This window comes from Rousettus aegyptiacus, unplaced genomic scaffold (genome assembly GCF_014176215.1).
Source record: "Rousettus aegyptiacus isolate mRouAeg1 unplaced genomic scaffold, mRouAeg1.p scaffold_m13_p_12, whole genome shotgun sequence".
Taxonomy (NCBI): domain Eukaryota; kingdom Metazoa; phylum Chordata; class Mammalia; order Chiroptera; family Pteropodidae; genus Rousettus; species Rousettus aegyptiacus.
Window position 1 is genome coordinate 8037025 of NW_023416287.1, and position 27249 is coordinate 8064273.

At 39.9% G+C, this 27249-nt stretch overlaps 1 protein-coding gene across 2 annotated transcripts in view; it reads right to left on the reverse strand.

The window, feature by feature from the left end:
* The window catches only part of SLC9A8 (solute carrier family 9 member A8), a 62348-nt gene extending 35303 nt beyond the window's left edge, over positions 1 to 27045 (reverse strand). Inside the window, exons 1-5 of one of the 2 annotated variants that reach the window (XM_016143734.2) lie at positions 26935 to 27045; positions 24948 to 25126; positions 19263 to 19343; positions 7955 to 8013; positions 3462 to 3545 (exon numbers count right to left, since the gene is read on the reverse strand). In XM_016143734.2, the coding sequence (XP_015999220.1) occupies positions 3462 to 3545; positions 7955 to 8013; positions 19263 to 19343; positions 24948 to 25126; positions 26935 to 26960 (429 nt within the window). In that variant the 5' untranslated portion in view covers positions 26961 to 27045. The other variant, XM_016143733.2, reaches the window with a different exon arrangement.
* Between the last annotated feature and the right edge of the window lie 204 nt (positions 27046 to 27249).

Here is a 27249-nt window from a genome sequence, read left to right on the forward strand (position 1 = left end):
TCTGGGTGCCAGTCACGCTGGTGGCTTTTGTTCTTCAAACACGTTGTTCCCTGGGCTTGGACCACTCTTCCTTCCTCCTCACTTGGTGAGCTTTAATCATCCTAGGATCTCAGGACATTTTGACTCTTCCTGAGGGAAAGCTTCTCTGATCCCTTAGCCAGGTCAGATCCTGCTCTGCGCTCTGAGTGCACAATGACCCACCTCCGGTAGCACTTGCCATGGCTGTAATTTTATTTTTCACGTAACTATTTGACTGACTGATTCTGTCTTTCCCTCTAGGCTGCAGGCTCAGCCGGGGGCAATGACCACATCTGTGTTTGTGCAACGTCACCGACCAAATGCCTCTCAGCTACAAGACGAATAGGTACCAAAAGAATTAACAGTGTTTCACGTCTGATCAAAGTCCAAAGTCGATACGACTACAATTTTTCATTTAATTAAGAAAAGGTGCATTACTACAAAGAATGACAAGACTGTAGGTTATACTACCAGAAACTCCTTTTTGTCATCCAGGTCTTTTAAACAATTTTGTTTCAGTCTATATTAGTATCATCCTCAAATATAAATACGACAGGTAAATATATATTTCCATCTATACATCATTTAAGAGAAAATAATTGAGTCCAAGTAGCATCATAATATCTTTCAAATTTTCATAAAATTAAGAAAATTAGCTGTTTATTAGAATCTCATGGGTTCCACTTAGGAACACCACCAGAGAAACTTGATGATCCTTAGCTGTGAGCTAGACAAGGAACTCCAACTCTGCTCAGAAACTGTCAAGCCACAGACAACAGGAACTGACATTTCAAAGCTCACTTCAAAAGGATGTCCCCAGCTCAACCCTGGCAGCCTACTTACTAATCCTATCTCCTTCAGGAAGTTTCTTTGCTTCATTCGTTGCAATTTTGGTTTGGTTGCCTCAAATCTGACATTCAATTACTCCGTTTGGCATATCAATCTTTAATGCACAAAGAACTTTAAACTAACTCAAGGCAAACACGATGATTTGTTTTCTTCTAAACAAAAGGCTTTCATCTATGAGTTTTTCTTTGAAAAAGCTTCTTTATTTTGTTATTTAAAAATAGATAAAAGAAGTCTTGGTCTGTTCAGAGGAGCTAATTCTGATAAGATACATGTAGTTGTTATTCAAAAATAAATTTGGATGAGTAAAATTGTCCTATTTTACCACATGTATGTAACATAACCATGATCAAAACCAGTAGCATTCTTGATAATCCAGTCCCTTCTGATTCAATTTCTGGCAGTAGTAGAGAGTACAAGCAATGACCTTGATTACAACCAACAGATTATAACGAAAGGTTTGTAATTTGAATCCTTTAGAGCATACATATTTCAAGTGTGTTTTCAAATCATGAATACAATTTTGTTGAGTTTGAAATAAACTGAAATTTTGCTTAAAGGAAAAAAATACATATGTAGTTGGTTAACATTAATCTGGATATTGAAAATTTACCCAAATTCAAATTAGCACACTATAAGAACTTCCCTTTGCTACATAAAGCAAATTTATCTGTTTCTCTCGGACATAATGAATGTTCTAGTTTTTGTATGATATTAATAATTTAAAGAGCCAATATCTGCCTACCTAATGCATATCAACTGAGAACAGTCTTACTGAAATTTTTATTCCAAGTCTAAATTTACATCAGCAAATAAGGCAATACTAGAATAAAACATTCAAAGTTGACTACTCGTCTTCTTTGGGAGAGGGTAGGAAATGGATAGAGCCTCTGAATCTGCATTTCTAACATATTAGTACCTTTCACGTAAACTGTCATGTTTTCTGCTGGAAAGATATCTTCGAAGAAATGTTTTTCTAAGAAATTATTATTTTCCTCAAATTTTGAACAAGTTTATTTCTCCTCTAAAAAAGTAGAAAACTTTACATGCTCTAACACAGTAATCAAAGTGTGCTTTCAAGTCAAAATCAGATCAATTTCTTCAGCATTGTTTTGAAATACATAATCTGTTCATAGTTCCTTTGATTTACAAAATGAAAGAAATGAGAGTGAAAAAGACATTGACCTGAAATTCCTTTGCCTGTTTTCTTTTTAACAATTACCTGATGTCAGTAATAGTTTATAAGACTTGGGAATTTTTTTTTCTTACGTTAAACTTCTTTTTCCCATTTTCTCTGGATAGATACATAATAAAATAACAACTTTTTTAAAAACCTGGACCGAATCTCTTAGAATATTTTACTTTAGTACCCAGGTGAAAAATTAAAGCGTTAATCTGTATGTTTTAACCAAAACTCTCTTGACAAATTTAACTCTCAAGTTTAATGTTATTGTTTATAATACGACTAGTAATATTAATATTACTACTAACAGATGTTATATTAATAACAAGAAGCACTACTGTCTATTTGATGTGATGGGTAGTGCTTTGTATACACTCTTTCCTCTAGTGTAAATCTCAAAGCAACTTGAGAGGTAGGGTTTTGGGGGTTTTTTGGCTTTTTAAAAAAAATTTGTTCTACTCAAAGGAACCTGTAGGGGGCAGCACATGATTAGATGTAGGTATCTGGCTCCAGGGTCTTTCCTCTCTCCAAGGGCAGGCCAAACCTTAGTCCTTCCAACTTTCATAATTTTTTTTTTTTTATCACATTCACAAAATAACTTCTGTATTACTAACATTTTAATTAGAATCTGTTTTGAAAAAAATACATTTTTATTTAAAGAAAATATAAGCGAATAAAAAAAAAAAAAACCCATGCACACATAGAAAAGTGGCTTAAAGGTGAAACGCTCCCACTGGAAGTTGGAGGACAGAGACAAGATGTGACAAGGCAAAGCAGGGACCTGAGCAGGGGCCCGTGCTGTTCTCTTCAGGCTGAAGCCAGGGAGCCAAGAGTGGGAGGAACAACTGTGGGGCGCGGAGGATGGGCCCGAAGGAGCTGGAGGGCTGGGCGGAAGGATGGGGCTCCAGCCTAGAAGGAGGCGCCGGAGACTGGGGACTAGAATATCAGCTGGGAGCTGAGGCCCAGGGCAGGGCAGAGAGAAGAGACACTGAAGGGTGCATGGCCCTAAGGAGGGAGAAAGGCCCTACATGGCGAGCTGAGAGGATCAAAATGCCTGGGGCACATGTCCCTGTCCATCCAGGACAGTCTATTCTCTTAACACGTGTCAGTCTGTGTCCAACAAGAAAATTCAATGTGTTGTCCGTGTACTGCTTAAAATCACTTTGGCCATCTTCCTAAGCAAAGTACTCTTCTGTGGAAAACGCTACTTTACTAAGCCACACTGCCTGGAACCACCGAGCACGTGTGCTCCTCTCCACAAGTCAGGCAGTCCAGTCCAGCTTCCACCACGCATGCCCAGGACATTCGCACAGAGCCTCCACGGCTAAATTAACACCCAGGCTTTTAAGGAACTTGCCTCACTAGCACGGGAAGCCATCCAGACCAGAAACACTACTGTGTGCCTGAGTCTTACCTTGTGTAATGAATATCCTGACTCAAATATGATGGGCGGAAGCAACAGGAGGAAAAACATATTTGGACGAAACATCTCTTCTTCCTGTAAATAAAATGGGTATTTTAAGAGACGTGGAATGTATGTAATTAAGAAAAAAATTCATCAATGAAGAGCCAAAGTAATTCTTTCAGTGCCTGGCCCAGTGCAAACATACGATGTTTAAACGACTACCTGATAATAAAACCAAGCAGGAAGAGAGACAACCCCCCACCCCCTCAAAAAAAAAAAAAAAAACACCAAAAAAACAAAAATGTACATTTAAAAATATAGGACAGGTAATTTTAAAAGGTGACCAGCAAAACAAGTAGCAGAATGAATGCTTCCAAACACATAGTGGTAGAATTTTTATTCTTTACTGAGAAAATTAATTTTAGTATAAAAAACGTTTCATTTCTAATAGAACGCTTTCAAAAGTAACTCTACAAATTTTAATCTTCCAGGAAAAAAGGTAACAGTAAGCCCTAAAACGATCCACTTAGAGCAGGAGTAAAACCTATACGTTTGAAACGGCCCTGCTTTTTCTCTGCCTGTCACAGACAACTCTGTCATTTTCCTAAATTTGACTGTGATAAATTAGTGCCCCGCCTGATGCCCCCATGACTTAGGACAAAGTTATAAAGCGAGCCCCTTGGCATGCTTTCAGATTCAAATATTAAGTACAATTATGAAAGGCATTTCTAGAATATGGACATTTTGGGGTGGATGAAATAGCACATTCATTTTCTACAGTAATACATCTCTCTGATGGTGGTTGGATTGGGAAAAAATTAGTTTTCAAGCCCAACATGATTACATGTAACACATAGTCTATTAAATACTGTAAAATCAGGCTCTTTTTCATATGAAAATGTCCATCCCACAATCTTCACAGTCTGATTTCTTGTCAAAATCCCTATTCAAAAGAATGATTAAATGTATTCTTACAAATGTACAGCTGTTACCAGAAAGACTAAAATAACATTCAAATAAGGCTCAAAATAGAAGCAAATGACAATCTCTGAAAATGCCTTATTAAGTCTTAAAATAACTGCCTGTACAACAGACTCATGACTCAGACTGGGTCTATGTAAAAAGAAATGGGCCGATCTCTGTATTTTGTGGGGCAATTAATTCTCAGGATCTGTGCAGTGGGCCAACCACTGTATAGATTCTTTTGGAGTTTCAAAACTAAATGTCCCCTGGGAAAAAGAAGAACCCGCCTTCAGAGGGTTCCAAAGTATCCTCCAGCCCCAGTTCACATCCACCTGGAACCTCAAAATGTGACCTCATTTGGAAAATGGGTCTTTGTAGATGGAATTAAGAGAAGAATCCAGATGGGATTTGCATGGGATTAGGATGGGTCCCGAACCCAATGGGAGTGTCCTTACCAGGGAAAGAAAAGAACACACAGACACAAAAAAGAAAGTCGTGTGAAGACGAACTGAGGCAGAGACAGGAGTCACGCTGCCACGGCCAAGGAATGCCTGGGCCCGGCAAGGAAGGGTTCTTCCCAAGAGCCTGGATTCCCTCCGAAGGAGTGCGGCTCTGCCAACACTTCGATTTCAGACTTCAAGCCTCTGGAACTATGAGAAGAAATCTCTGTTGTTTTAAGCCACCCAGTGTGGAGTACTATGTTACAGCAGCCACAGGAAACGCATATACCACCTGACAGTGAATAATGTTACAAGAAAGTCCCTGGTTCCTTCTGGCGACATCCCGCGCAAACAGTCTGAGGTGATTGTAGGAGGGACTTGAGCAGACAGACCCTGCAAACTAAGAAGGTGGCCCCTTTTGATGCCTTCTCAATCCCAATTAAGTCAAAGACAACTCAGTGGCGCGCTGCCACGTGCAAAGCCTCTCTCCAATGTGCTGATCTTTCATTTTGACAGAGAGAACAGGCTCGATTGACTTCAGAGGCCTCAGCAGGCTAAGGTACTACTTTGTTTTTATCAATTTTATTTATAATACAATACTAGGTTTCCATCGAAAACAGTACTATGACGCTTCCTTTAAAATAAATGTATACGGAGTACACCAATGTTCATAGCAGCATTATTCACAAGAGCCAAAAGGTGGAAACAACCCAAGGGTCCATCAACATATGAATGAATACACAAAGTGGGGTGCAGGCCTACAATGGAATGTTATTCAGCCAGAAAAAGAAAGGAAATACTGATGCATGATACAACACGGGCAAACCGAAAACACGACATACTAAGTAAAATGAGCCAGACACACAAGGCCAAATGTATTATTTCACTTACATGAGGGATCTAGAATAGGCAAATTCATAAAGACAGAAAGTAGAAACGGGCTACTAAAGAAACCAGAAAATACAAAAAAATAGAAAGTAGGGAGAGGAGAATAGGGAGTTGTTTAATGGGTAGAGTTTCTCCGTGGGATGATGAAAAAGGTCTGGAAATAGTGGTGATGATTATCCAACATCATGAAGATATTTAATGCCACTGAATTGTACACTTAAAAATGGCTACAATGCTAAGCTTTGTTATGTATATTTTACCGCAATATAAGCTTTTCTTAAAGAAAAAAACTTACAAAATGCATATAAATAAAAAAGCAAGTTGATGTCAAGGACTATACTAAGCATACGACAATACAGGCAGAAGGCAGGCCCAGTGAGTCAGACTGAACATAGAACTTCACGGAGGGAAGACACCAAGCTGCATGGTTTTTCTTATCTCCAACTGCTCCCTGCAGTACCCGGTTTCCAAACAGGTGGCCCGCCTCTCACTTGGGTTTTCCACAAACACCTGTTCCTCCAGGAAGCCTGCCCCAATTGTCCCTGCCTAGAAACCTTGTCCTTTTTTGAGGCCAAGCCCTGGTTGCCTCGATGGCTCTTCAGACACCTAATTATATTCATCGCCCAACTTCAGTTCATTTGTCTGTACTATTAAATGTATTACTAGTATTTTAACCTGAAAAGAAACATGTTAAAAAATAAATAAGTTTCAGATAACACTGAAACTTATGAAACTAAAAGTGAGAGATAACCTCCCCTCTACTCCTGCTACTCAGAACAAGGATCACCAACCTAAAGGCTCCCTGGGGCCTCAGGGCATTACAGGGGAACAGCAGCTCAGTGCCTGGATCTCTGCTGGGCAGAATGTGGGCCTGATGTTTAGAGAGCTTCTGCTTTTTAAAGAGAAACTAGAAATTCAGATCTGTATGTGGAATTTCCAGAATTTTATGTCGATTCATAGTATTTTAAAATCAAGCAATTTTTAATTGTTTTAAAGTAAATTCCACTTTTGATCAACTGATTTTGAATCAAACAAAATGCTTTGGGTGCGATGTGTACACATCAGGCTACAACCAGCCCAGGAGTAGAGAAGGGGTTCTAGTGTGCACCCACAGTGAGGATGGTTACATTTACCAAGTTGCAGGAAGGCAGAGGGACCATCCCTGAAATGTTCCAGTGGGGCCGGCCCAGCCCCTGCTGAGAGGGGTTCTATAATATTAGGGGTCGAATATACATTTGAGAATTTATTTAATACATACAACACTTACTGAATATTATTTATAATAGCTTCAAATTGTGTTTTGGGTCAGACTAGACAGCTTGTTTTGCAAATTTTACACTCTACAGTTTAATAGGTGAGTAATTCCCAGCACTTAGGAGATGCAACAAAGTAGGAGGGGTTCGAATGTGATAAATTTGCACCATACGATTCTTTAATATTTTGAAATGGACCTTATTACCATCCACAAAATCAATTTTGTAACGCTTTTAATCTCCCTACTCAATATGGATGCTCAAATTTAAGTTGAAATTCAAGTTTCAATTAATCTCTATACCACAAGACGATGCTCATGCTCTCATGACCACTGTGTAAACACAAAGATCCAGGGATATCCTCAAGTTGAGGAGAGCATGGTGCGGGGGAGAAAATATAGAATACACAGGGCCAGAGGGTCTGGACACATGACTCGACTCAGCCACTTTCTAGTTCTGTGACGTTGTATGCGTCCTGACTTCTCGGAGCGTCGCTTTTTTCATCTGTAAACATGTGGTGATAAGAATGCCCAATCCACCTCCCATGGATGTCATGAGGACGATGCAAGCTATGGTTTGTAAAGCATTCAGTGAGTTCTACAGCGCCGGACAAATGTGTTTTCTTATCCTCAGTTGTCAGAACGGAATTGAGAGCAATAAACATTGTTTAATGTTTAATGCTAATTAGAGCCTTTCCCTAAGATTACAAAATGTGCATAAATAACAGAACGTATTATTGAGTGGTTCCATGTTAACTTGAAACAGTGTGAGATTTACACTGTTTTTAAAAATTCAGATGTAAAGATATCAACTCTAATCTAATAGAATGTTTAAAATAATTAATGGCATAATATAAACTGCACTGATAAGAAAGCCGCCATAACCATCAGTGTTACTAAAATTAAGAACTAATAAAAATTGTAATTATGTTAAAAAATGAACAGTTGGGCAAACCTACCTTCCAATTTGCCAGTTTTTTAAACTCTATAATTTTTATAACTGCTCCCATGAGAATACCTAGAAGAGAAAATGTAGAGTTTAACATAAGTTTAAGGTATGAAAAAGATTACTCAGGTTTATTATTTTAGAGAAACTGAATATTACTATTGTCTCTAAATGGCCTTTATGGATTTCTACAAGTTTTATATCTGAAAACATAAGAATGGAAATTACTGTGAATTTTAATGAGTCACCTGAGTTTCTCACCTGCATCTCAGGCAAACAAACTATAATGAAGTCTACAAAAATCTTGGGGGAAAGAAGGCTTTACAAAATAAGGCTCAAGGATAGTCTGCCTTATTACATCCATCCATCTTCACTGTGAAACAGGAGAATGCTTTTAAGCCAAGTTTGCTCCTTATTCCTACCATTTTCAAAAAAAATCCAAGGATCACTTTCTGAAACTCAGATGGCAGCTCCATGTAGAGTATTTAGAAAGCTGAAAATAACCTGAAGTAAAAATCTCTGAAATTCCTGGAACAAAACAGACCATCTAAGTTCAGGCATGTTTCCATAAAGCTGACAGGCTCATTACTCCCTCATGAAGAACCTACCAAAAATAATTCTCAAAGAAGCATTGCAGGTACAATTTATGATTGCTCTGTTACTCACTAGATAAATGATTCTTAACCCTGTTGGGTCATCAGAATCACCATGGGAGCTTTTTATAAAATAAAGACACCAGAGCAGAACTCCAGACCTACTAAATGGCAGTCTCTGCTGAGGGGTGATACAAAGCGAGTCTGAAGACGACCATGGTCACAGCCACTTAAAGATGAAGATGCCCCTTTCGCCTGCAGAGGAAGGAGCTTTGCCTATCAACAACAGAAAGTCGAAGGAACACATCTTATTGGGTGGGGTGAGGAGGCAGTACTAGAACACAGCAGTTTGCTAGGAAAAGGAGCTGCACTAATGCCAACTGCCACGGGGAAGAGAGGAGACGAGTGATTTTAACTTCATAAACCTCTATACTATTTGAATTGCTGTATGTTATTGAAATCATGATAAAATTATTGTGAAAAAGAGACCAAGACAAAATAAATCTGAGCTATACAGAGAGTCGATGACCATATTTTGAGAATAGGAGCTGTACATTCACTCGCCAGGCAGCATGAAAACACTGATTCTAACCCCTCCCCAGCTAGAGTTCCCCAAATGCTTCTTCTTCTTTCTCTCTCTAACTTGCGTATACATTGAGTTTTTATGTAAATTTTTATTAACCAAATAGTTCGTGAATCCTTTGCAAAATATTATAGAAAAGACAAAAGTCCCTTTGGATGAGATCCCACCCCCTACTCTCATCTTTGCTCTCTCTCTCCCTGCCTCAAGGAAACAAACCATCTTGATAAATTTGGGGAATATTCTATCATACTCTTCTCTATCCTCTCACATATTTATATTTACACATATAGTACTGGGTACGCGTGTGTTTATGTACATACAAGGCACACCTGTGTATATTTATATAAAATCACGATACAGTAATATATCTTTCTATTCTCTTCTATTTTGCTCAGTGTTAAGTCTTGATCTATACGCAATAATACATCAGGGATTATTACATGTAGACCTGCCTCATTCCTTTTAACAGCTCTACAGCATAGCGTAAAAATGCCACAGATCGAATAAGTGTTTCTCCAAAGAAGACATACAAATGGCCAATAAGAACACAAAAAGATGCTTATCATTAGTCATTAGGGAAATGCAAATCAAAACCACAAGACGCTACCTCTTCATACCCGCTAGGATAGTTATTAAAAAAAAAAAAAAAAGAAAGAAAACGAGTGTTGGCAAGGATACAGAGAAATTGAAACTCTCATACATTGCTGGTAAGAATGGTGCAATTGCTGTGGGAAAACAGTCTGGCATTTCCTCAAAAAGTTAAACCGAGTTACCATATGACTCAGCAATTCTACCCAACAGAATTGAAAACATGTCTTCTACAGAAACTTGTACGTGGATGTTCATTAACAGCATTATTTGTAATAGCCCAAAGGTGAAAAGAACCCAAATGTCCATCAACTGATGAACAGATAATCCAAATGTGGTATGTCCACATAATGGAATACTATCTGGCAGTAAAAAGGAATGAAGCACTGATACATGCTGCAATTGCGGATGAATCCTGAAAACATGCCATGTGAAAGAAGCAAGACACAAAAGACATATTTTATGATTCATTTATATGAAGCAAATCTCTAGAGACAGAAATGGTTGACTAGGGCTGAGGAGTAGGGCTCTGGGGATGAAAGCGAAAGGGGTTTTTTTTGGAGTGATCAAAACGTTCTAAAGTTGATTGTGGTGATAACGGTCGCACAATTCTGTGAATATACTAAAAACCACTGAATTAAGCATTTAAAATGTACAACTTGTATGGTATATGAATTATATCAGTATAACGGTTATCAAAAAAATGGCCATAGACTATATGATTCCATTTATATGAAACGTCCAGAATGGGCAAATCTACAGAGATGGGAAGTAGGTTAATTGCCAGAGGATGGGGGAAGGCGGAAACGGGGAGTGACTGCTATTGGGGAGAGGGTTTCTTTCAGGAAGGATGAAAATGTCCCAGAGTTAGTGGTGGTGGTAGTTGCACCACTCTGTGAATATACTAAAACGCAGTAAATTGTACACTTTGAAATTATGAGGTTTGTGGTATATGAATTGAATTTTAATTTTTTTAAAGTCACAATTTAAACTATTCTCCCAATGATGGCTGTCCCCAACTGCTTGCTGTTACCAGCAGGGCTGCAATGAACACACTTCTTTGTGTGCTTCCCTAAGGCAGATCCAGAGACAATGAATGGCATGAACATTTTTATCTCTGAAAATGCTGCCAAGTTGTCCTCTAAAATAGCTGTATGGATTTACACCAAAGCAATCCCCACAGCCTCGCCAACCCTAGATCATCATCAGTCTTTAACATCTCTGCCAACATGGTGGGCAAGAAATTGTACTTTAAGGTTTCAATTTGCATTTGCAGTCAATCTGCATTTAGTGATCATTTCTGATTACTAGGAAGGTTGAAACTCTTCATGGTTTCAGATTTCATTTTTAAAGCTAGTATTTTTCTGCCCTACTGAAACCTCGACTTTCTTTTTCCCTTTGTAAATGTATACCAAACTTTGATGCCATGATTAACACTTGTAATTACATATGAAGCAATTACATTTGAAAATCAGTAGTTATTCTATTGTCTAAGCTTGTTTGTATATTATAATTTATGAGGCACTAGGAAGCTTTGTAAAATATGATGTGATATTATTATTACTACTATTACTATAATTATTATTATTTGAGTAATCCTTTTGAGATGTCCTAGGACTAAACTATGGCACAGCATTAAATTGACAAACTACTTCTTTACTTTTGGAGACTGAGGTTCAATGCTAGAAGTGAATTTATAAAAACCCACACAACTGGCCACCAGATGGAAATAATGCCCTAGATAAAATTTTGTATATTCCTATCAATAAAAAGAATTTGAGCATGTACCTTCAACTTACAAATGTTTATTATTCTAAAAAAGTGCTACTATAGTAAAAATATTACTATGTTAAAATATATCAATATAGTAAATAATATACTAATCGATGTGTTAAATATTAATGATTTAGTGATACAATAGACACAAAAATAGATTGTAAAAAAGTGAGACTAAAATGAAATAGAAACAGAAATGCTACTATTTTCTTTTGCTCCCAAATCTTCATGCACACATTTCATTATGGACACTACTGGATTAAAACAAAACATCGGGGGCCATTAATAATTATCTGTTGAGCCTCTCTGCCCAGGACTTGTCACTTTACCTTATTTTTAATCCTTAAGAGAATGCTATAGGTAGGAAGGCTCAGAGAGTTTAAGAAGCTTGGTCTTGACAGCTCAGGGCCGGCAAGTGACACTGGACCGCTGGCTCCCGGCTGCACTCTGCACCTCACGATGCTAAAGACACAGGGAGACGGCACTGCGGCAGCCCATCTGCACTGCTGCTCAGAGCCACTAACACTCCCCTCTCCCAGAGCGCACTGCTGGCCCACCGCGTCACTGCAAAACAGGAGTGCTCCTGGTGATCAACATTACAGGAAAAATGCTTCAAACGTCCTGAGTATAATAATCAGGTTACAGAGCAGTATGTTGAGCATGATCCTGGTTCCCTTAAGGATATATATGCACACACACATATTATTTATTTGTACTGTGTTAAACACACACACAGACATGCACACGCATACTGTGCCAGGCATTGTGCTAAAATACACATTATTTATTTATTTGCTTATTATTTGCGCTATTTATTTGTACTAATGTATACAATATGTTATTTTGCTCATTCTCACAATTAGCCTATAAGGTAATAAATCAGAATAACATAGATGATAATGTTAAGAGCAGCTAACAGTTACTGACTACTTAACAGGTAGGCGGTACACTAAGTGATTTCTATGTATTACCCTCTTTCATATCTGCAATCCTATGCAGCAAAGGCACGGTCACCTGCATTTTACAGATAAGGAAACCAAGGCTAAGGCCCAACATCACTTAGCTAGTAAATAGCAGATCTGGAATTGTTTTAAAAATAGCTATTTTAATTTTTTTTTTTTATTATGTAACAGGTGCACATGGCACAAAATTTAAAGGCAGACAACAGTATCCAGTGAAAACTTGGTCCCCTTTCTACTCCTGGTCCCTTTCCTCCTCCCCAGAGGCCACCAGCATTCCCAGTCTCTTGGTTACACAGTATGTTTCTTCTGAGAGTGTCTGTACATTTGATCTTGGAAACCATTCCATATCAACACACGAAGAACTTCCCCACTTCTGTTAACGGGCGCGGTGCACTCCTCCGCAGGAAAGCGCTACCCGCCATGTGTCCCCTCGCGATGAGCCCTCAGGTGTTCTCCGGCTTCTGCTCTCACTGCCACTCCTGTCTGAGTATGCACATCATTCTACATGTGTGCAGGTATCCACAGGAAAAGCTCTGAGATGGGGATCGCTGGGCTGAGAGCACAGGCATTTTTAATTTTATAAAGAGCTGCACGTCACCTACAGCTGTTAGAGCTCTCCTTACAAATTTCAGCCAAAAATATATAAACAGCAAATCAGCACAATATGGCCAATGAAAATATAATGTAAGCTTAACTAATATGTGCAAAGGACAGTAAGAAGGAAAGAACCCAAAAAGTGATATAAACTCAAACCACGTAGTCATTGGGAGTTCCTTACGACAGATGACAGAGGAGGAAACAACCTGAGCTTGGTTTACGGACGATTCCGCCAGCCTGACCTTGGCTGCTTCGACGTTTGTGCAACAAGCTCAGAAACACAGCAGCCATGATGGCAGATAGAAGCTATGTAGGGCCCAATAGCATGAACTCCCTCTCACCAAGGCTGCCCTAGCTCTTGCCACTGTTGAATGCATGACTGGACAGTCACAGAGACTGACACCCATCTCCTGACGTGGTACCATCCCTTGAGAAGTTCAGCCAACTACATGATGGCAACTCAATTATATTCAGACCTCTTCCATCCTGGAAAGGGTGGAATTCATTCTGACTGAGACTGACATGCATACTGGCCGGCATGCCTTTTGGCACCACTGTCCAAGGGTCCCCAAGTGTCTGATCCACCAAAGTGGGCCTCCACACAACAGCGCATCAAACCAAGAGACTCGCTTTACAGCAAAGGAAGTGCTGCACTGGGTATGTGGCTGTGGGCTCCACATACATGGTCCTGCGCGACATGCCACGCCGCCTAGAAGCTGCCAGCCAGCCAGAGCGGTACAATGACCTCTTGAAGATGGAGCTGAGGCACCAGCTTAGAGATGACAGCCTGTGAGGAACAGAGCGCTCCTCCTCAATACAGCATACTCTTTAAACTAATGGCCTTTATAAGGTGGTATGTCCCCAACAGGCAAGGAAGGGTACAGCACACAATGGGTAGAAGCAGGGGTGGCCCCACTCAACATCACTCTCAGGGACTCACTTGGCAGTGGGGACTCTTACTTGGGAAATTTCTGCTTCCTTAGCCTGAAACTTGAGGTTCAGTGGGTTGAAAGGTCCTGGCTCCTAGAAGGGGACATTCCCACCAGGGCTCACATGCGAGGAGTTACAAGGCTGCTTCCCTCACTTTGGGCTCTTTGTGCCAACAGAGCAGCAGGCCTAGAGAAAGACTGCCACACTGGCCAGAATGACTGATGCTGACCGTCATGCGGACACAGATCTCTCACTACACTACGGGGCAAAATGTAATATAATTCACTTATGCAATACTTTTAAACCATAAGTGATTTTTTAAAATATTGTTAGTGTGTTTGTCAGCTATAATTATAGAACCAAGTTATACTATAATAAAATACTTTTGAAAATCCAGTCCTTGAATCTACTATTCACACTCAGGTAGATACTACCCCAAAGAGACGCTAAAGGACAGAAAACCGGCCAGTGAGATGGGAATCAGACCTCAGGGCTGTCTGTTTTCTAGGAAAAGGCTATTTATGTTTTGTTTTCAAAACAGCTTACTTTTTCAGAGGAATGCTATCCCTTACTACTCTGCAAAGAACATTTATGTAGTGAAAGAAGAAATTTATAAAAATCAACCCAAATACAGCAAGTTTCGAAATGCAATTCTTTAACAACCTTTTCTCTTTCACACTACCACACTATTCTGGCATAGCGGGAGGATTTAAGGATAAAATGCAGCTAAAAGATGATAAGATACGTAGCCGAGGGAAGATGACCATAAAACTAGACAAGTCCGGACGTGGTTATGTAGTGTAGCGGTTAGCTCATCTGCTTTACATGCAAAAGGTCCTGGGTTCGCGCCCCAGTGGAGCCACTGTCCACGTCCTCGGCCGTGCCACCCTGAACAAGCCCAATGTCTGATTTCGGAAGCTAAGCAGGGTCGGGCCTGGTTAGTATTGGATGGGAGACCACCTAGGAAGACCAGGTGCTGTAGGCATAAAAAAAGATAAAAATAAAAAAAACGAGGAAAGTCAAAGCAAGACTCCAGGCAAAAGCAGAAAGTTATGACACATAAACACACAGTTGGCTAATGGCAGCAAAACTGCACACAGCCTTCCAGGAACAAATTGTCATCTCTGATCCATGTTTCCAGAAACATGGAAGCTAAAAGTCTGTGCTAGCACTCTTCCTTCGAATGTGACAGCCTGGAAAATCCTTAGAGTCTCATGCAATCACTTTGTCAATTTGACAACCAATTTTGGCCTCGGCCTGCAAGACAGCTACTCTAATACCAACATGTTAATGCCTGTTTCTTCTTTCACAAATCAAAGCACCTAAGATTCAGGGAGCATTGCGCATGGGACATGTTAAGCTGCATCAGCATTAGACTCTAAACACCAAGGAAAGCTGTTCTACTTACAGTTAGCAGTCTCCCTTTACGTTTTCTTTAAAAAAATTTTTTTAGAACTTAAGTATAATTACAAAATACTTACTGTATCTGCTTTTTCCAGAATTACCTTTAGTTGATAACCTAGGAACTGAGTGATTTTTCATCATGCTCCACTCAAAACCCTCATTGACCAAAATCGACCCAAAGAATACTATTCTTAAAAAAAAAAATTAAAATCCTTTAGTCAAAAGAAGGAATTAATAAAACTAAAACCACAAACACAGGAAAGACGGTTACGACAGGTGGGCATTTCTGTGTATCCTATTCACTCAATGATCCAATGGAATCTAGCTATAAGTAAAACGGGGATTTTCTTTCAGCGGTGCTCAGGCTAAACACTGGTACTGGAAAGTCAAATTTCCAGCCCTTACTTAATCTCATTCTGGCCTCTCCTTGCTCTAAAATAAAGTATGATTACGAAAAAAAAAAAAAAATCTCCTGATTTTGCTATATAAAACACAGGATAGTGAGCAATATAATTATTTCATTTTCTTTCCTTATAAAGTAAGCCTAAAATATATACACAGTAAATCAGCACGATATGGCCAATGAAAATAAATATATGAAGTTAACTAACAAGTGTAAAGAATAGTAAGAAGGAAAGAACTCCCCAAATGATATAAACTCAAACTCAGTCATCTAAATGTACATGGCTACAAATGAAGAGAATGAAGCATCATAGAAATAGTTGAAATTGTCAATGAAGAGTTTTCTTTTTCTGTATAGCTATTGAACTGTGTAAAACATTTATTTTTTTAAAAAAGAGGCACAGACAACAGAATTTAATATAGAAAGCTTTGAACAAGAGCCAAAGAAATCTCTAGAATTTCATGCTGATACTCTGTTTTTCTAAAAAATGGAAAAAGTCTCGAGATTTATTTGAAAATACAATAAAATAGAAGGGAGGAAATCTGCTTTTAAAGTGAAGACAGTCCTTTTTCATACCAACCATTTCTTAGGAACTCTGCTTAAATATCACACAAAAGGCCAACAATGTCTCTAAATGACTGCAGACTAAACAGTAGCTTCTGGCTAGAAGAGATAGCCTAGGAAAATTTTTCCCTGAAAGAATGAAAACCCCATTCTCTCTGGCAGCTTTATCTAGGTTCTTTTTTGGCACAAAAGTTGGAAATTTCGAATGGTAGATATCTCAATATTTTGTTACACTTTGCTCCAGTAGGAGAAGTCCTCCTTCAATTTACACAGCTTTATGAAATGCAGGACTATTTTGATAGCTTTGTCAGCTTTTCTAAATCCCAACCAAATATCCTCTAATAGAATAAAAACTACTTTCTGAACCCCAGCACTCTCCCTGGAAGTGCTCTTCGTGTTCCAATCACCTGAGTTAGCAAATCATTATTGAGAACGAGTCTTAACTTTCCATCACCCCTCCCAAGACCTGGATGTACAGGCTACAGTTATTTCTACAACATCGGTGAAGAAATGAACCTTGTGGATGGAGAGCCCTGGCTGACTCCCAACACCATTCCACCACATGTCCGGTTCTGGGGTGGCCCGTGGTCAGAGCTTATCTATAACTTCTGGGGGAACCAGGGAGAAGAGGCCACCTTTCCCACTCTGACTGCTGCTGTAAAGATAGTGAGCCTGAAGCTATAAAGGCCTGCCTGACAGTGAAGCCAAAACAAAGGGAGGCACTGTTGAGAAACAGAGAAAAACTGGGTCCAGGAGACTCCTTCCAGCTACAGTTGAAGCTAACATCACTTGCAGTTTTTTGGGTCCTACGAGCCAATGGGTGTGCAACTCTATCCCTGCCGATTTATTTTCTTTGCGCCAATATGAATTGACTTTGTCCCTTGAATGGAGAGAGTCCTATATCACTTAAGATGTTTTTGGCTGCAAGTAGAAGAATGCCTGATTAAAAATGGCTTAAACAATACATGTTTATCATCTCATTTAACAGACAGCTCTGAGACAGGTAGCTTCAGGGCTATCGATTCAACAAAACAAAAGTAAAGTCAAGAATCTGGGCTTCCTATCTGTCCCCTTGGCAATCTTTAGCATTCTGGTTTTGTCTTTGAGGCAGAGTGACTGCAAGATGGCCATCGGTGCTCCAGGCATCATATCCTCATACAACTGGCATCAAAGGAAGAGAAAATTACTCTTTTTATCAGGGAAGAAAAAGATTTCCCAAACCCACCACCGAGCATACTTCCCCTTGGTCTCACTGGCCAGAACTGGATTTCATATTACCTTGCTGCCTCTACAACTCTCCCAATCTGTGGCAAAGGAGAATGGAATCATCATGATGGCAAAGACCAATCTTGACTCAGAGGGGACCATACTCCTTGAGCACACTGTGGCAAGACACCTGATCAAAATAAGGGTTCTATTATCAAGGAAGAAGGGAGGAAATGGCTCTCGGGTAGGTAACCAACAACGTCTGCTGTAAGTCCTAATACGAGCACAGGTGGTCAACCACTTGCAGTCGTCCATTCATTCAAGAGACAGGGCAGAACTTGAAATTCCAAACCAAATGATCGAAATCACCATTTAAATTTCCATGTGCACAATACCTAAGTACACACAAACTATAGTTCTTCCTCTATGAAAACTGACTGCAAAACTGTAAATTCCTCAGAATGTTTTTTTACGTCTTTACTGAATGCCCCAGAATAACAGGTATTAGCTATGTTGGTTATTTTCCATGTGTTTAACATCAGAAAAAGAATGTTAATGAAGGGTCTTCCATTTCTCAGAGCTCTAGGGCTATCTTGTTAGCTTAGGTTGATAGAATCTGCGAGGATGTGCAGCTGAAGAGTTTGCAAAACAGAGAACGGGAACTCTTTGAGTAAAACTGGTTCCCAACTCTTTACTGAAGATCAATACTATCCCATGGTGCCTCTTCCTTAAAATACGGAATCACCTGGGGGTCATGAGGCATAAATGGGATGGCAGTGTGAAAGCGCACAGGCCAGAGCCTGGCATGCAGTAGTACTGCGATGTCCAGGGAAAACATAGGAAGGGCGGTAGAAATGCAGGTGGTGAAAGCGAATGAACAGAGCCTGAGCGTTCATTTCCAAAGCTAACGTAAACCACGGGATTACTAAATATACTAAACAAGATCTATAAGGCCAAGAAAATCAACTTACCAAGCATCAGTAATAGGAAAAAAATTAAATATCATTGGTAGGCAAGTGGAAACTAGTAAAAGTAACTATATTATAACGATCTGACGGAAGCTTTAGCTGACCTTGGTAAAACCTTATTTACGATGCCTTAAGCATCCCCACCCACATTTTTGTCTTGATCTTAGTAAGATCTCTGCTTCTTCCATCACCAACCACTTCAATGAACTTGCATGTGAACTCACATCTGTTATTACACCAACTCATTCACTCTAAATAGAGGCTAATTATCTTGAGTTAATTGCCACAGGAAACAAGAGAGGTAGAATGAACGGAATGCTCTCTGAAGATTTTAGATTTGACTCTGACATTAAAGTGAGCCATTTCCCCTTCCTAAAATGTGAAGTGAGAGCTGTATAATTCTGTGACTCTATGAATTAAATGACAATTCTTTGCCTTAGTTCAATTGGATGTCAGCATAGCCTAGAAGCAGAGGTCAATGTGCCCCGATGGAAGTTCTAGAAGTAGAAAAAGCCTTCCAGTTGTGTAGAGGGGCTTCTATGTGACCTTTATAAGGTCATCGCCCCTCTCTGAGCCACAGTGTCCTCATCTGTAAAATGGGATCATGACACCCTCATGGCAGGTTGCAGTGAGGATTAAATGAGATTGGATACGTCCCCCATCTCTTGTGGTTCCTGTAAGGAGGCACTCGAAAAAATGACAGTTACGGCTACTGCTTTCACTGCAGAACCACCAACAAGCACTTACCTAAAGAAACAACAGCAACGCTCTCTGGCAAGAAATGTAATCTGTATCGGATCAGTAAATGCACCAATATGATGCAGATAGCTGTGGGAAAAATAAGACACTGTTAAAATTTTTAAATAATAAACACTAGGTTCAAGGCAATAGTTACTTCTGGGGGGCTACCAAGAAAATGGACAACTGTCAATGACATAGAAAACCTCAGTGGTATTTTCAACCTCTTATATCTTAACCTGGAGGTAGATCCCCAGTGTTCACAACATTTTCTCCATACATCCTTCCGTACTCGAATTAGTTTGTGTTCTAGTGGTTATTGAACGAGCATCAGACACCTTAATTTTTTTCTAACTTTAAACTTTATATAACCATTAAAATTATTCAAATTTCCCTGATTCTGAGAAAGGATCCCTCCCTAACTTTTTTGAAGTAACCATCAACTGGAAAACGCTACGTGGTGAGGAGGAAGTTAATGAAATCAATCACTTTTAGGTATGTATAAGTGTGATAGAATATGTTGAAACGAAGCATTTTGCTACCGCTTGACTGGTTCTCTTTTAACATAAGCAAGGGTGTTTTATAAACAGAACAAAGTAAATACTTTGGTTCAGTGATAAGAACATTAGAGACCTAAAGATGGGGCATCTGTTCTCCAGCGGGGCACTGGGGCTCCCCCTGGTTGAGGGCTCCCCATGAGTCAGGCACTGCCCGAGCAGTTCCAAATGCTCTCTTTCGACCCCCAACACTCCTCTTAACTAGCCATTATTACTATTATCTCCTTTGATTTTAGATGAGAAAACTGGGGCTTAGAGGTGGGTGCTGGAGAGTGGAGCCAGATTCTAATCCTGTCTCCTTAAACCATGGCACCCACTACCTCTCTCGTGGCTACCTTCATTCCTCAGTCCTCGAAATCAGAATAACGTCTGACTTTCCCCACAGAGGCGTTGTCATGAAAGAAAAGAAAGGAAACAAAAGGATGTAAAACTATTTAACAGGAATAAGTACTTCTGGACCAAAAAAATTAAAAGTATACTTTCGCATTAATAATTCCTAACTCTAACTTCATGTTCGTGTGCATGTCTCTTTTTTTAGGCACCTATGTGGTATACACTCTCGTCAATCATTGTATTATCTTAATAATACCAAAATAATTTTCATGGTTTTTTTTCCTTGTAAAAAGAAATGTTTAAACAATCTGCATGGCTGTTAACTGGTCACAGTGACAAATTAGATATCTTTAGTCCCAGCAAAAAGCACCAGGTGGCCAGAGAAAGGAAACAGTTATAAATATAGAAATTTTGTCCTCCTTTCATTCTGTGCTTTAAACGACCAATCTGTGGTGTTATTTTATTATAAATATTTAACCTAGTTAGAAAAATCCTACATTAAAGACTAAGGGCAAGAAGAAAGTTCTAGTGCATAAGTATAATATGTGACCGAAGAACATGCCTGCTAGCTAAACAGGCAGGCACAGGAGCACAGAAGTAGGTAGATAACAGATTAGGGAGCTGAATCAGCTTCCGCTCTTTCTGTGTACCAAGCTGAGTGAAAAAAAAAACTGATTTGAAAAGTTTAAATAAGTCAAACAACTACTTGCACCTTGAAGAGCAAAGAGGAAAACTGTCTATCAACAGAGAGAGCTAAATATAGGGTTCGGGGAATGGTCTTCAGCCATTCAAAAAAAAAAAATGAAGTCTGAAAAAATTTAACGGAAAGGGAAAACTTTTTTTGTAAATCACATACCTAATAAGGGTCTAGTATACAGAATATCTAAAGAACTCGTAACTCAACAACAAAAACAACACAATTACACATGAGCGAAGGACTTGAATAAACATTTCTCCAAAAAAAACTATAAATGAACAATAAACATATGAAAAGATGCTCAACATTAGTAGTCAGTAGAAAAATGCAAATCAAAATCACAATGAGATACAACTTCACACTCATTAGATGGCTCTAATTAAAAAAAAAAAACAAACAAACAAAAAAGGAAAATAACAAGTGTTGGTAAGGATGTAAAGAAATTGGAACCTTTGGGCATGGCTGGTGGGAATATAAAACTGTACCGCCTCTGTGAAAAAATTTGGTAGTTCCTGAGAAAGTTACACACAGAGTAACCATTTAACCCAGCAATTCCACTCCTAGGTATATATCCAAGAAAAATTAAAAGATATCCACTCGAAAACATGTACATACACAGATGTTAATAGCAGCATTACTTACAATAGTCAAAAGGTGAAAACATAAATGTCCATCAACAGATGAATGGATAAACATAATGTGCTCTATCCAAACAATAGAATATTATTCGGCTATACGAAGGCATACAATTCTAACACATGCTACAACATGGGTGAACCTTGAAGATGTGACGCTAAGTGAAAGAAGTCAGACAGAAAAGACCAAATATTGTATGATTCCATTTGTATGAAATATTCTGAGTAGGCAAATTCTCAGAGAGAGAAAGCAGAATTGTGATTATCGGAGACTGGGTGGGGCGGGAAGAATGGGGAGTGACTGCTTTAAATGGGTATTAGATTTCCTCTTGGGATGATGAAAATGTCCTGGAACTAGACAGTGATGATGGTGGCACGGCACTGTGAATGTACTAAATGCCACTGCATTGCACACTTTAAAGTGGTAAATTTTTTATGTTTATTTTACCACATACACATCCTTTAAAAAGAAAAAAAGGATGAGGTAGATAAAAAAACACTAACATGCAAAGATCTCCAATACATTCCTTGAAATGAGAAAGCAAGCTATAGGATCCCATTTATATTAAAACATACTCCAAGTTATATGTGCCTGACTGTACATGTCTGTGTTCTAAATGTACAAATGTATAAACACCAATACATGTTTTCAAGTACACCTGGAAAAAAAAATAGCAAGAAGGGACAAAAATTTCTCTGTGGTATGGAAGGTATGTATACCACAAGTTAGGTGCTTCCAATTTTTCATGCCTGAAGTACTAATTATGGAAACTTATGAAAACTTAGACATGACAATTTTAATAACTCCAATAAATATAATGGCCCATAAAATGTATGCATTGAATGATATTAATTGCTAACTCTAGTGCAAGTTAATAACAGTGACTCACTATTGTTTCTGCAGTCAGAAATCAGCAAAGGTGAGTATAAGTCTATAGACTTCAAGCTTCTAAAAGTCAAAAGTAACTAGAGTTTTGGCATCCCTTCTCAACAAAGAATGTTAATGTAACCCTTCAACATGCTATGGGACACAAAAGTTACCACTTGATTGGACTTGACTAACAGAGTAAACAAAGTGACAAATGTGTTTCAGGTTAGTAGTCCCTGAAGTCTAGAATAAACTATGGACTAATTTCCCTCAGTTTATTAGAGTTCATGTATTTAGTGGGTCAGCAAGTTACCTATGAACAGGAATTTTTTTTTTTTTTTTTACTTTACCAGATTTACATCTAATCAGGAATAAATATACAAGAAACATACTGTCTTGGTAATATACAAGAACACAGGAAAAAATGCCTTCAAATTTACTTAAAAAGCATTCCACTATGCTAATACATTTTGACCTACACATAAAAAGTGGAGATATCAACTCATAAACTGTCAAGAATCTGATTAGGTGAAAATGGAACCTATCTGACATTAGTGGGACTCTAGGGTCTAGGTTTATGATCTGTTTGAAGAGAAGACAATCCAAGAGAAATATACAGCACTATTAAATACAGTTCAGGCCTTTCTGGCCCCAAACATGTATTAACACTGAGCAGGTTTTGCCAGGATGAAAAAAACACATCATAAAAACCTGTTTTGTGGTCTCTGGCACAAAATAATCTTAAATGCTCCACACCCTGAAAATTACTTTGAAAGTCTTACTTATGCTTTTCACCCTCCCATGAAAAAAAAGTGATTACAAAAGTGTTTTCCAGGCCTGCCTTTTATATTGTCTAACATATCAAGCTGACGACAATGTGAATAGACCAATAGTACTCCTTCAGAATTAAGAAACCAAAGATTTCTTGATCAAGAAGAGAACTGCTTTTCTTCTTTTTATTCAGCTACTACAACAAAAGAAAAAGAAAACAAAACAAAGGTCCTTGATTGTTGAAGTAATTTCCTAGAAATGGAATTTAATGACATTTACAGGGTAAAAAATTACCTGGGTATTTTAAATCTCTATGGGACATTTACACTTGGGCATGGCTGGTGAGAATGTAAAATGGAATGGCCCCTGTGCAAAAGTCTGGCAGTTCCTGAGAAAGTTACACATAGAGTAACCATTTAACCCAGCAATTCCACTCCTAGATATATATTCAAGAAAAATAAAAACACCGCCCACACAAAAATGTGTACACAGATGTTCATAGCAGCACTATTTACAAGAGGGAAAAGGCGGAAATAACTCAAATGTTCACAACTGATGAATGGATAAACATAATGTGGTGTATCCATACAATGGAATATTATTCAGCCATACAAGAGAATACAATTCTAACACATGCTACTACATGGATGGACCTTGAAGACAAGATGCTAAGTAAAAGAAGCCAGACATAATAGCTTTTTTTAATCTATGAGAGACAAAGTGGAGTCCTAAGACTTTAAATAAAATTACTATATTATTAAAATTATTTGACTATTAATAGTCTAAATATAAATGTGAAAGAAGTGATACTTTCTCTCAAAAAACAGTTTCACTGTTCATACTTCTGAAAAGATCCAATTAGAAATATGACTAAATGTCATTAAGAAGAACAGAGAATATAAACATGCCAACTTCACTTTTCAAACAAAAGTTAGGACTTGGGTCAAATTTTAAGCTATTTTGTCCATAGTCAGCTAATCCGAAGTGGTTATACAGTTTCAACTGGATTTTTTGTTTAACATAGTTTTCTACCGTCTACAATCTCTGGGAGGCACTGAAGTTACTGCCTTTTATATAAACTCCTTGACTGATGTCTGGTAACCTGGATATTAGTCTCTAGTTTCCCAAACCCCTGGTACGTCAATTGCTTAACCTTGCTGGGCCTAAATTTTCTCATCCGTTAAAGTAGAAGGTTAAACAAAATGAGATTTTAAGTACGAGAGAGTGAATCTGTTTAAAGAAAAATATTACAAAAGTAAATAACAGCACTGGTGGTATACAGATATGCAAAAGTCACGACCATGGTCGTGTGCTAGGGCAAGGGTATCTGATCTTTTACTGAGTGCTGAACCTTTAAATAAACTTTCACATGTAACCTTAATAGACATGAGACAAAATACGTCAGCAAGTCAGATGCCCTCCCATTTGACTCCCCATACCTCCTGCCGCCACCACCACCACCGTGCGTGCGCGGGCACACGCGTGTGCACACACACACGCACACATTCTCTCTCTCTCTCTCATAAGCAGAGCTTGAAATCCGCTAAACTAGAAGACGTTCAAGGTTCTTTCTAGGTCAAAAATTCTTTAACTCTTCCTTCCAAAGGACATCTAAGGTACTATATGAAGGGCTCTTCAGAGCTGCTAAGCTCTGTGACTTTATAAAGAAAAAAGAGTACCCTGTTATAAAATTTTGAACTGATCACTGTCCCTCAGTGTTTGAAGTGAAAACCAAATGGAGCACTTGACAAATGTCACAGTGCTTTAAATGGGGTTAACCACACAGACAGCGCACACACTCAAGATGGCAGGTGATGGTGTCTCTGCATTCACCTAGGACGAGGAGGGTGAAGAAAATGGTCATGCCACTTGACTGTTCCTCCTGCTGAGCCTGCTCCCCTGTCTGTACAGGGAGGATGGGCTTGGCAGCGGTCGGGAGCACCAGTTTCGTAGTGACAACCAGGGTAGTGTGGAGGGTGACATTGAAACCTTCGTGAGTTGTATTGGGGAACCTGTTGGGGGACATAAAAAGCAGAATTAGATAAAGGAAAAAGGGCCCCAAAGTATTAACACGCAAAGCCATAAAGAGAACTTGGCACAGAGTTTTATAGAAGTCACAAGTCTTGCAGGCAACGGGTGGGACTTGGAGAGAAACTGCTTTTAAAAATTCCTGCCTAAGGCAGCAGGACAGTACCGATGTCCTCAGGTGCTTATGAACACAGCCACTTAGAGGAGAGGCGCGGGGCGAATCAGGTCAGTGTGGAAACCAATGCTGTCTGCTCCTCGGCATGCAATGGGGGATTTAAACAGAGGCAAACTGGAGTCTAAACACTCCAAGGTCCAATATTGTATACTTGGTGCCCTTATTTCTCCAATTTACATTCTTTTTCTTGAGTTATATCCACAGTTGAAGAGGCCATTTGAATTTGCCCAACTGTTGATCTGGTTAGAATGTGTCTACCCCACTTTATAAAATCCTTTTCAGATTTCAAAAGGCTCAAGTGTAATCTCCTCTGTGATACCCCACTGAAGCCCAATGCGTACGTTCCCCACAGCTCTCTCCTGACACAGTGCTGGGATTGTACGCAAGTGCGATATTGATATTATAATCATTGAAAATGATTGTAACAGCTAATGTTTATTGAGGACTGCTTCATTCCAGGGCCAGGTAACATACAACCTGTCATTTAATCGGCATAACATGTCTGAGGTGGGTACTTTCCCTTTTATGCCCACAAACAAGAGAGGCTCAGAGAAGTTAACATGGCCACTGTCTGTTAGTGGCAGAATGGAGCTCTGAGACCAAACTTGAAATCACTGGTCTGTATCACCTCTTTTGTTTTGTGCTGCCAAGGACCAGTTTAGTGTCTGGGACAGAGCAGATGCTCAGTAAATAAGGACCATCCCGCCAAGAGACATATCTGAAAAGCTGTCAGGTAAGGGAGTTCCATGTTAATTTTTACATACTCATTCCGCAAACATAGACAGGGCATCGATAACATGCAACAGACTGTGCTCAGCAGGTATGGAGATGGACTGAGTGTTCCATTCCCAGAAGTATCTGTAAGACACAGACACCTCCCACCCCTGCACCCCCATCTCATTTTGTACAGCTAAGCCCCCTTGCTTCTACATTCCAGCCATCCTGCCTGCCCGTGTCCCTCAAAGGCACGAAGCCTTGCGTTTGCTGTCCCCTCTCCTACCCCTCCTTCTGCCATTCTTCCTGAGTAGACTCCCTCCACCCTAACTATTCCATTTCTTTCAGAGCACTGAAATCGTCTTGTCTATTTACAGTCTTCTTTCCCTACTAGAATGGAAGTTCCCACAGGGCAGCTCCTGGTCTGCCTCCGTCACTACTACGTGCCCAGAGCCTGAAATAAGAGGAAACGGCTAAGAGTTAATGAATGAATGAAACTCAGTGAAGGAGAAAGATGCAAAAAATGATCGTTACAGTGGTGGAGGCGACAGATTAGGTAGGGGGTGGGGACTTCGTGGGGGAGGCGGCGGAGCGCTCCGTAATCATCAGATGACCGAAAACTGGGAAAGTGAACTGTGGGTTGCGGTTTCCGCCAGATGGCTTTCGAGGCCTGCGTTGAGCGGCCGATCCCCAGCCCCGCGGGTCCGACCTCAAGGAGGCTGCAGGGCCGGGCTGAGCCCAGGCCTGTCCCTCCCGCCCTCCTCGCAGGCGCCGGCATGGTCAGTCCTGGCCAACTGGCACAAGGAGCTCCGCCTTCCGGGGCCTGAGGGCGGCCTGAGGCGCTAGCTGTCACCGCCGGGGCCCAGCCCCGCCGTCTCCGCCGCCCTGGAAAAGCCCACTCACTCCTCTTCCGCCATCTTCTCCCCCATCCTGCGGAGCCTCCAAGATCATAGAGTTGGGCGTCTGGGGGCTAGCAAGGCCCGCTCCTTGCTTCCGGCTTCCGCTGGAGGGGGCGGGGCCTCGGTCGCGCGGGGGTGGGTCTTCCGTCTCTCCGTCTCTATTGCTCTGACGTAGGAGGAGGCCCGGGCACTTACCCGGCGCGGCGCGCGTAGTGTCAGGGCTTCGTGATCCTCTAGCCCCACGAGGTTTCGGCTTTTTCCCGTCACAAGGCGGGGACGTTTTGAGGGAAACTCCCCGTGAGGACGCTGTGATTCACTC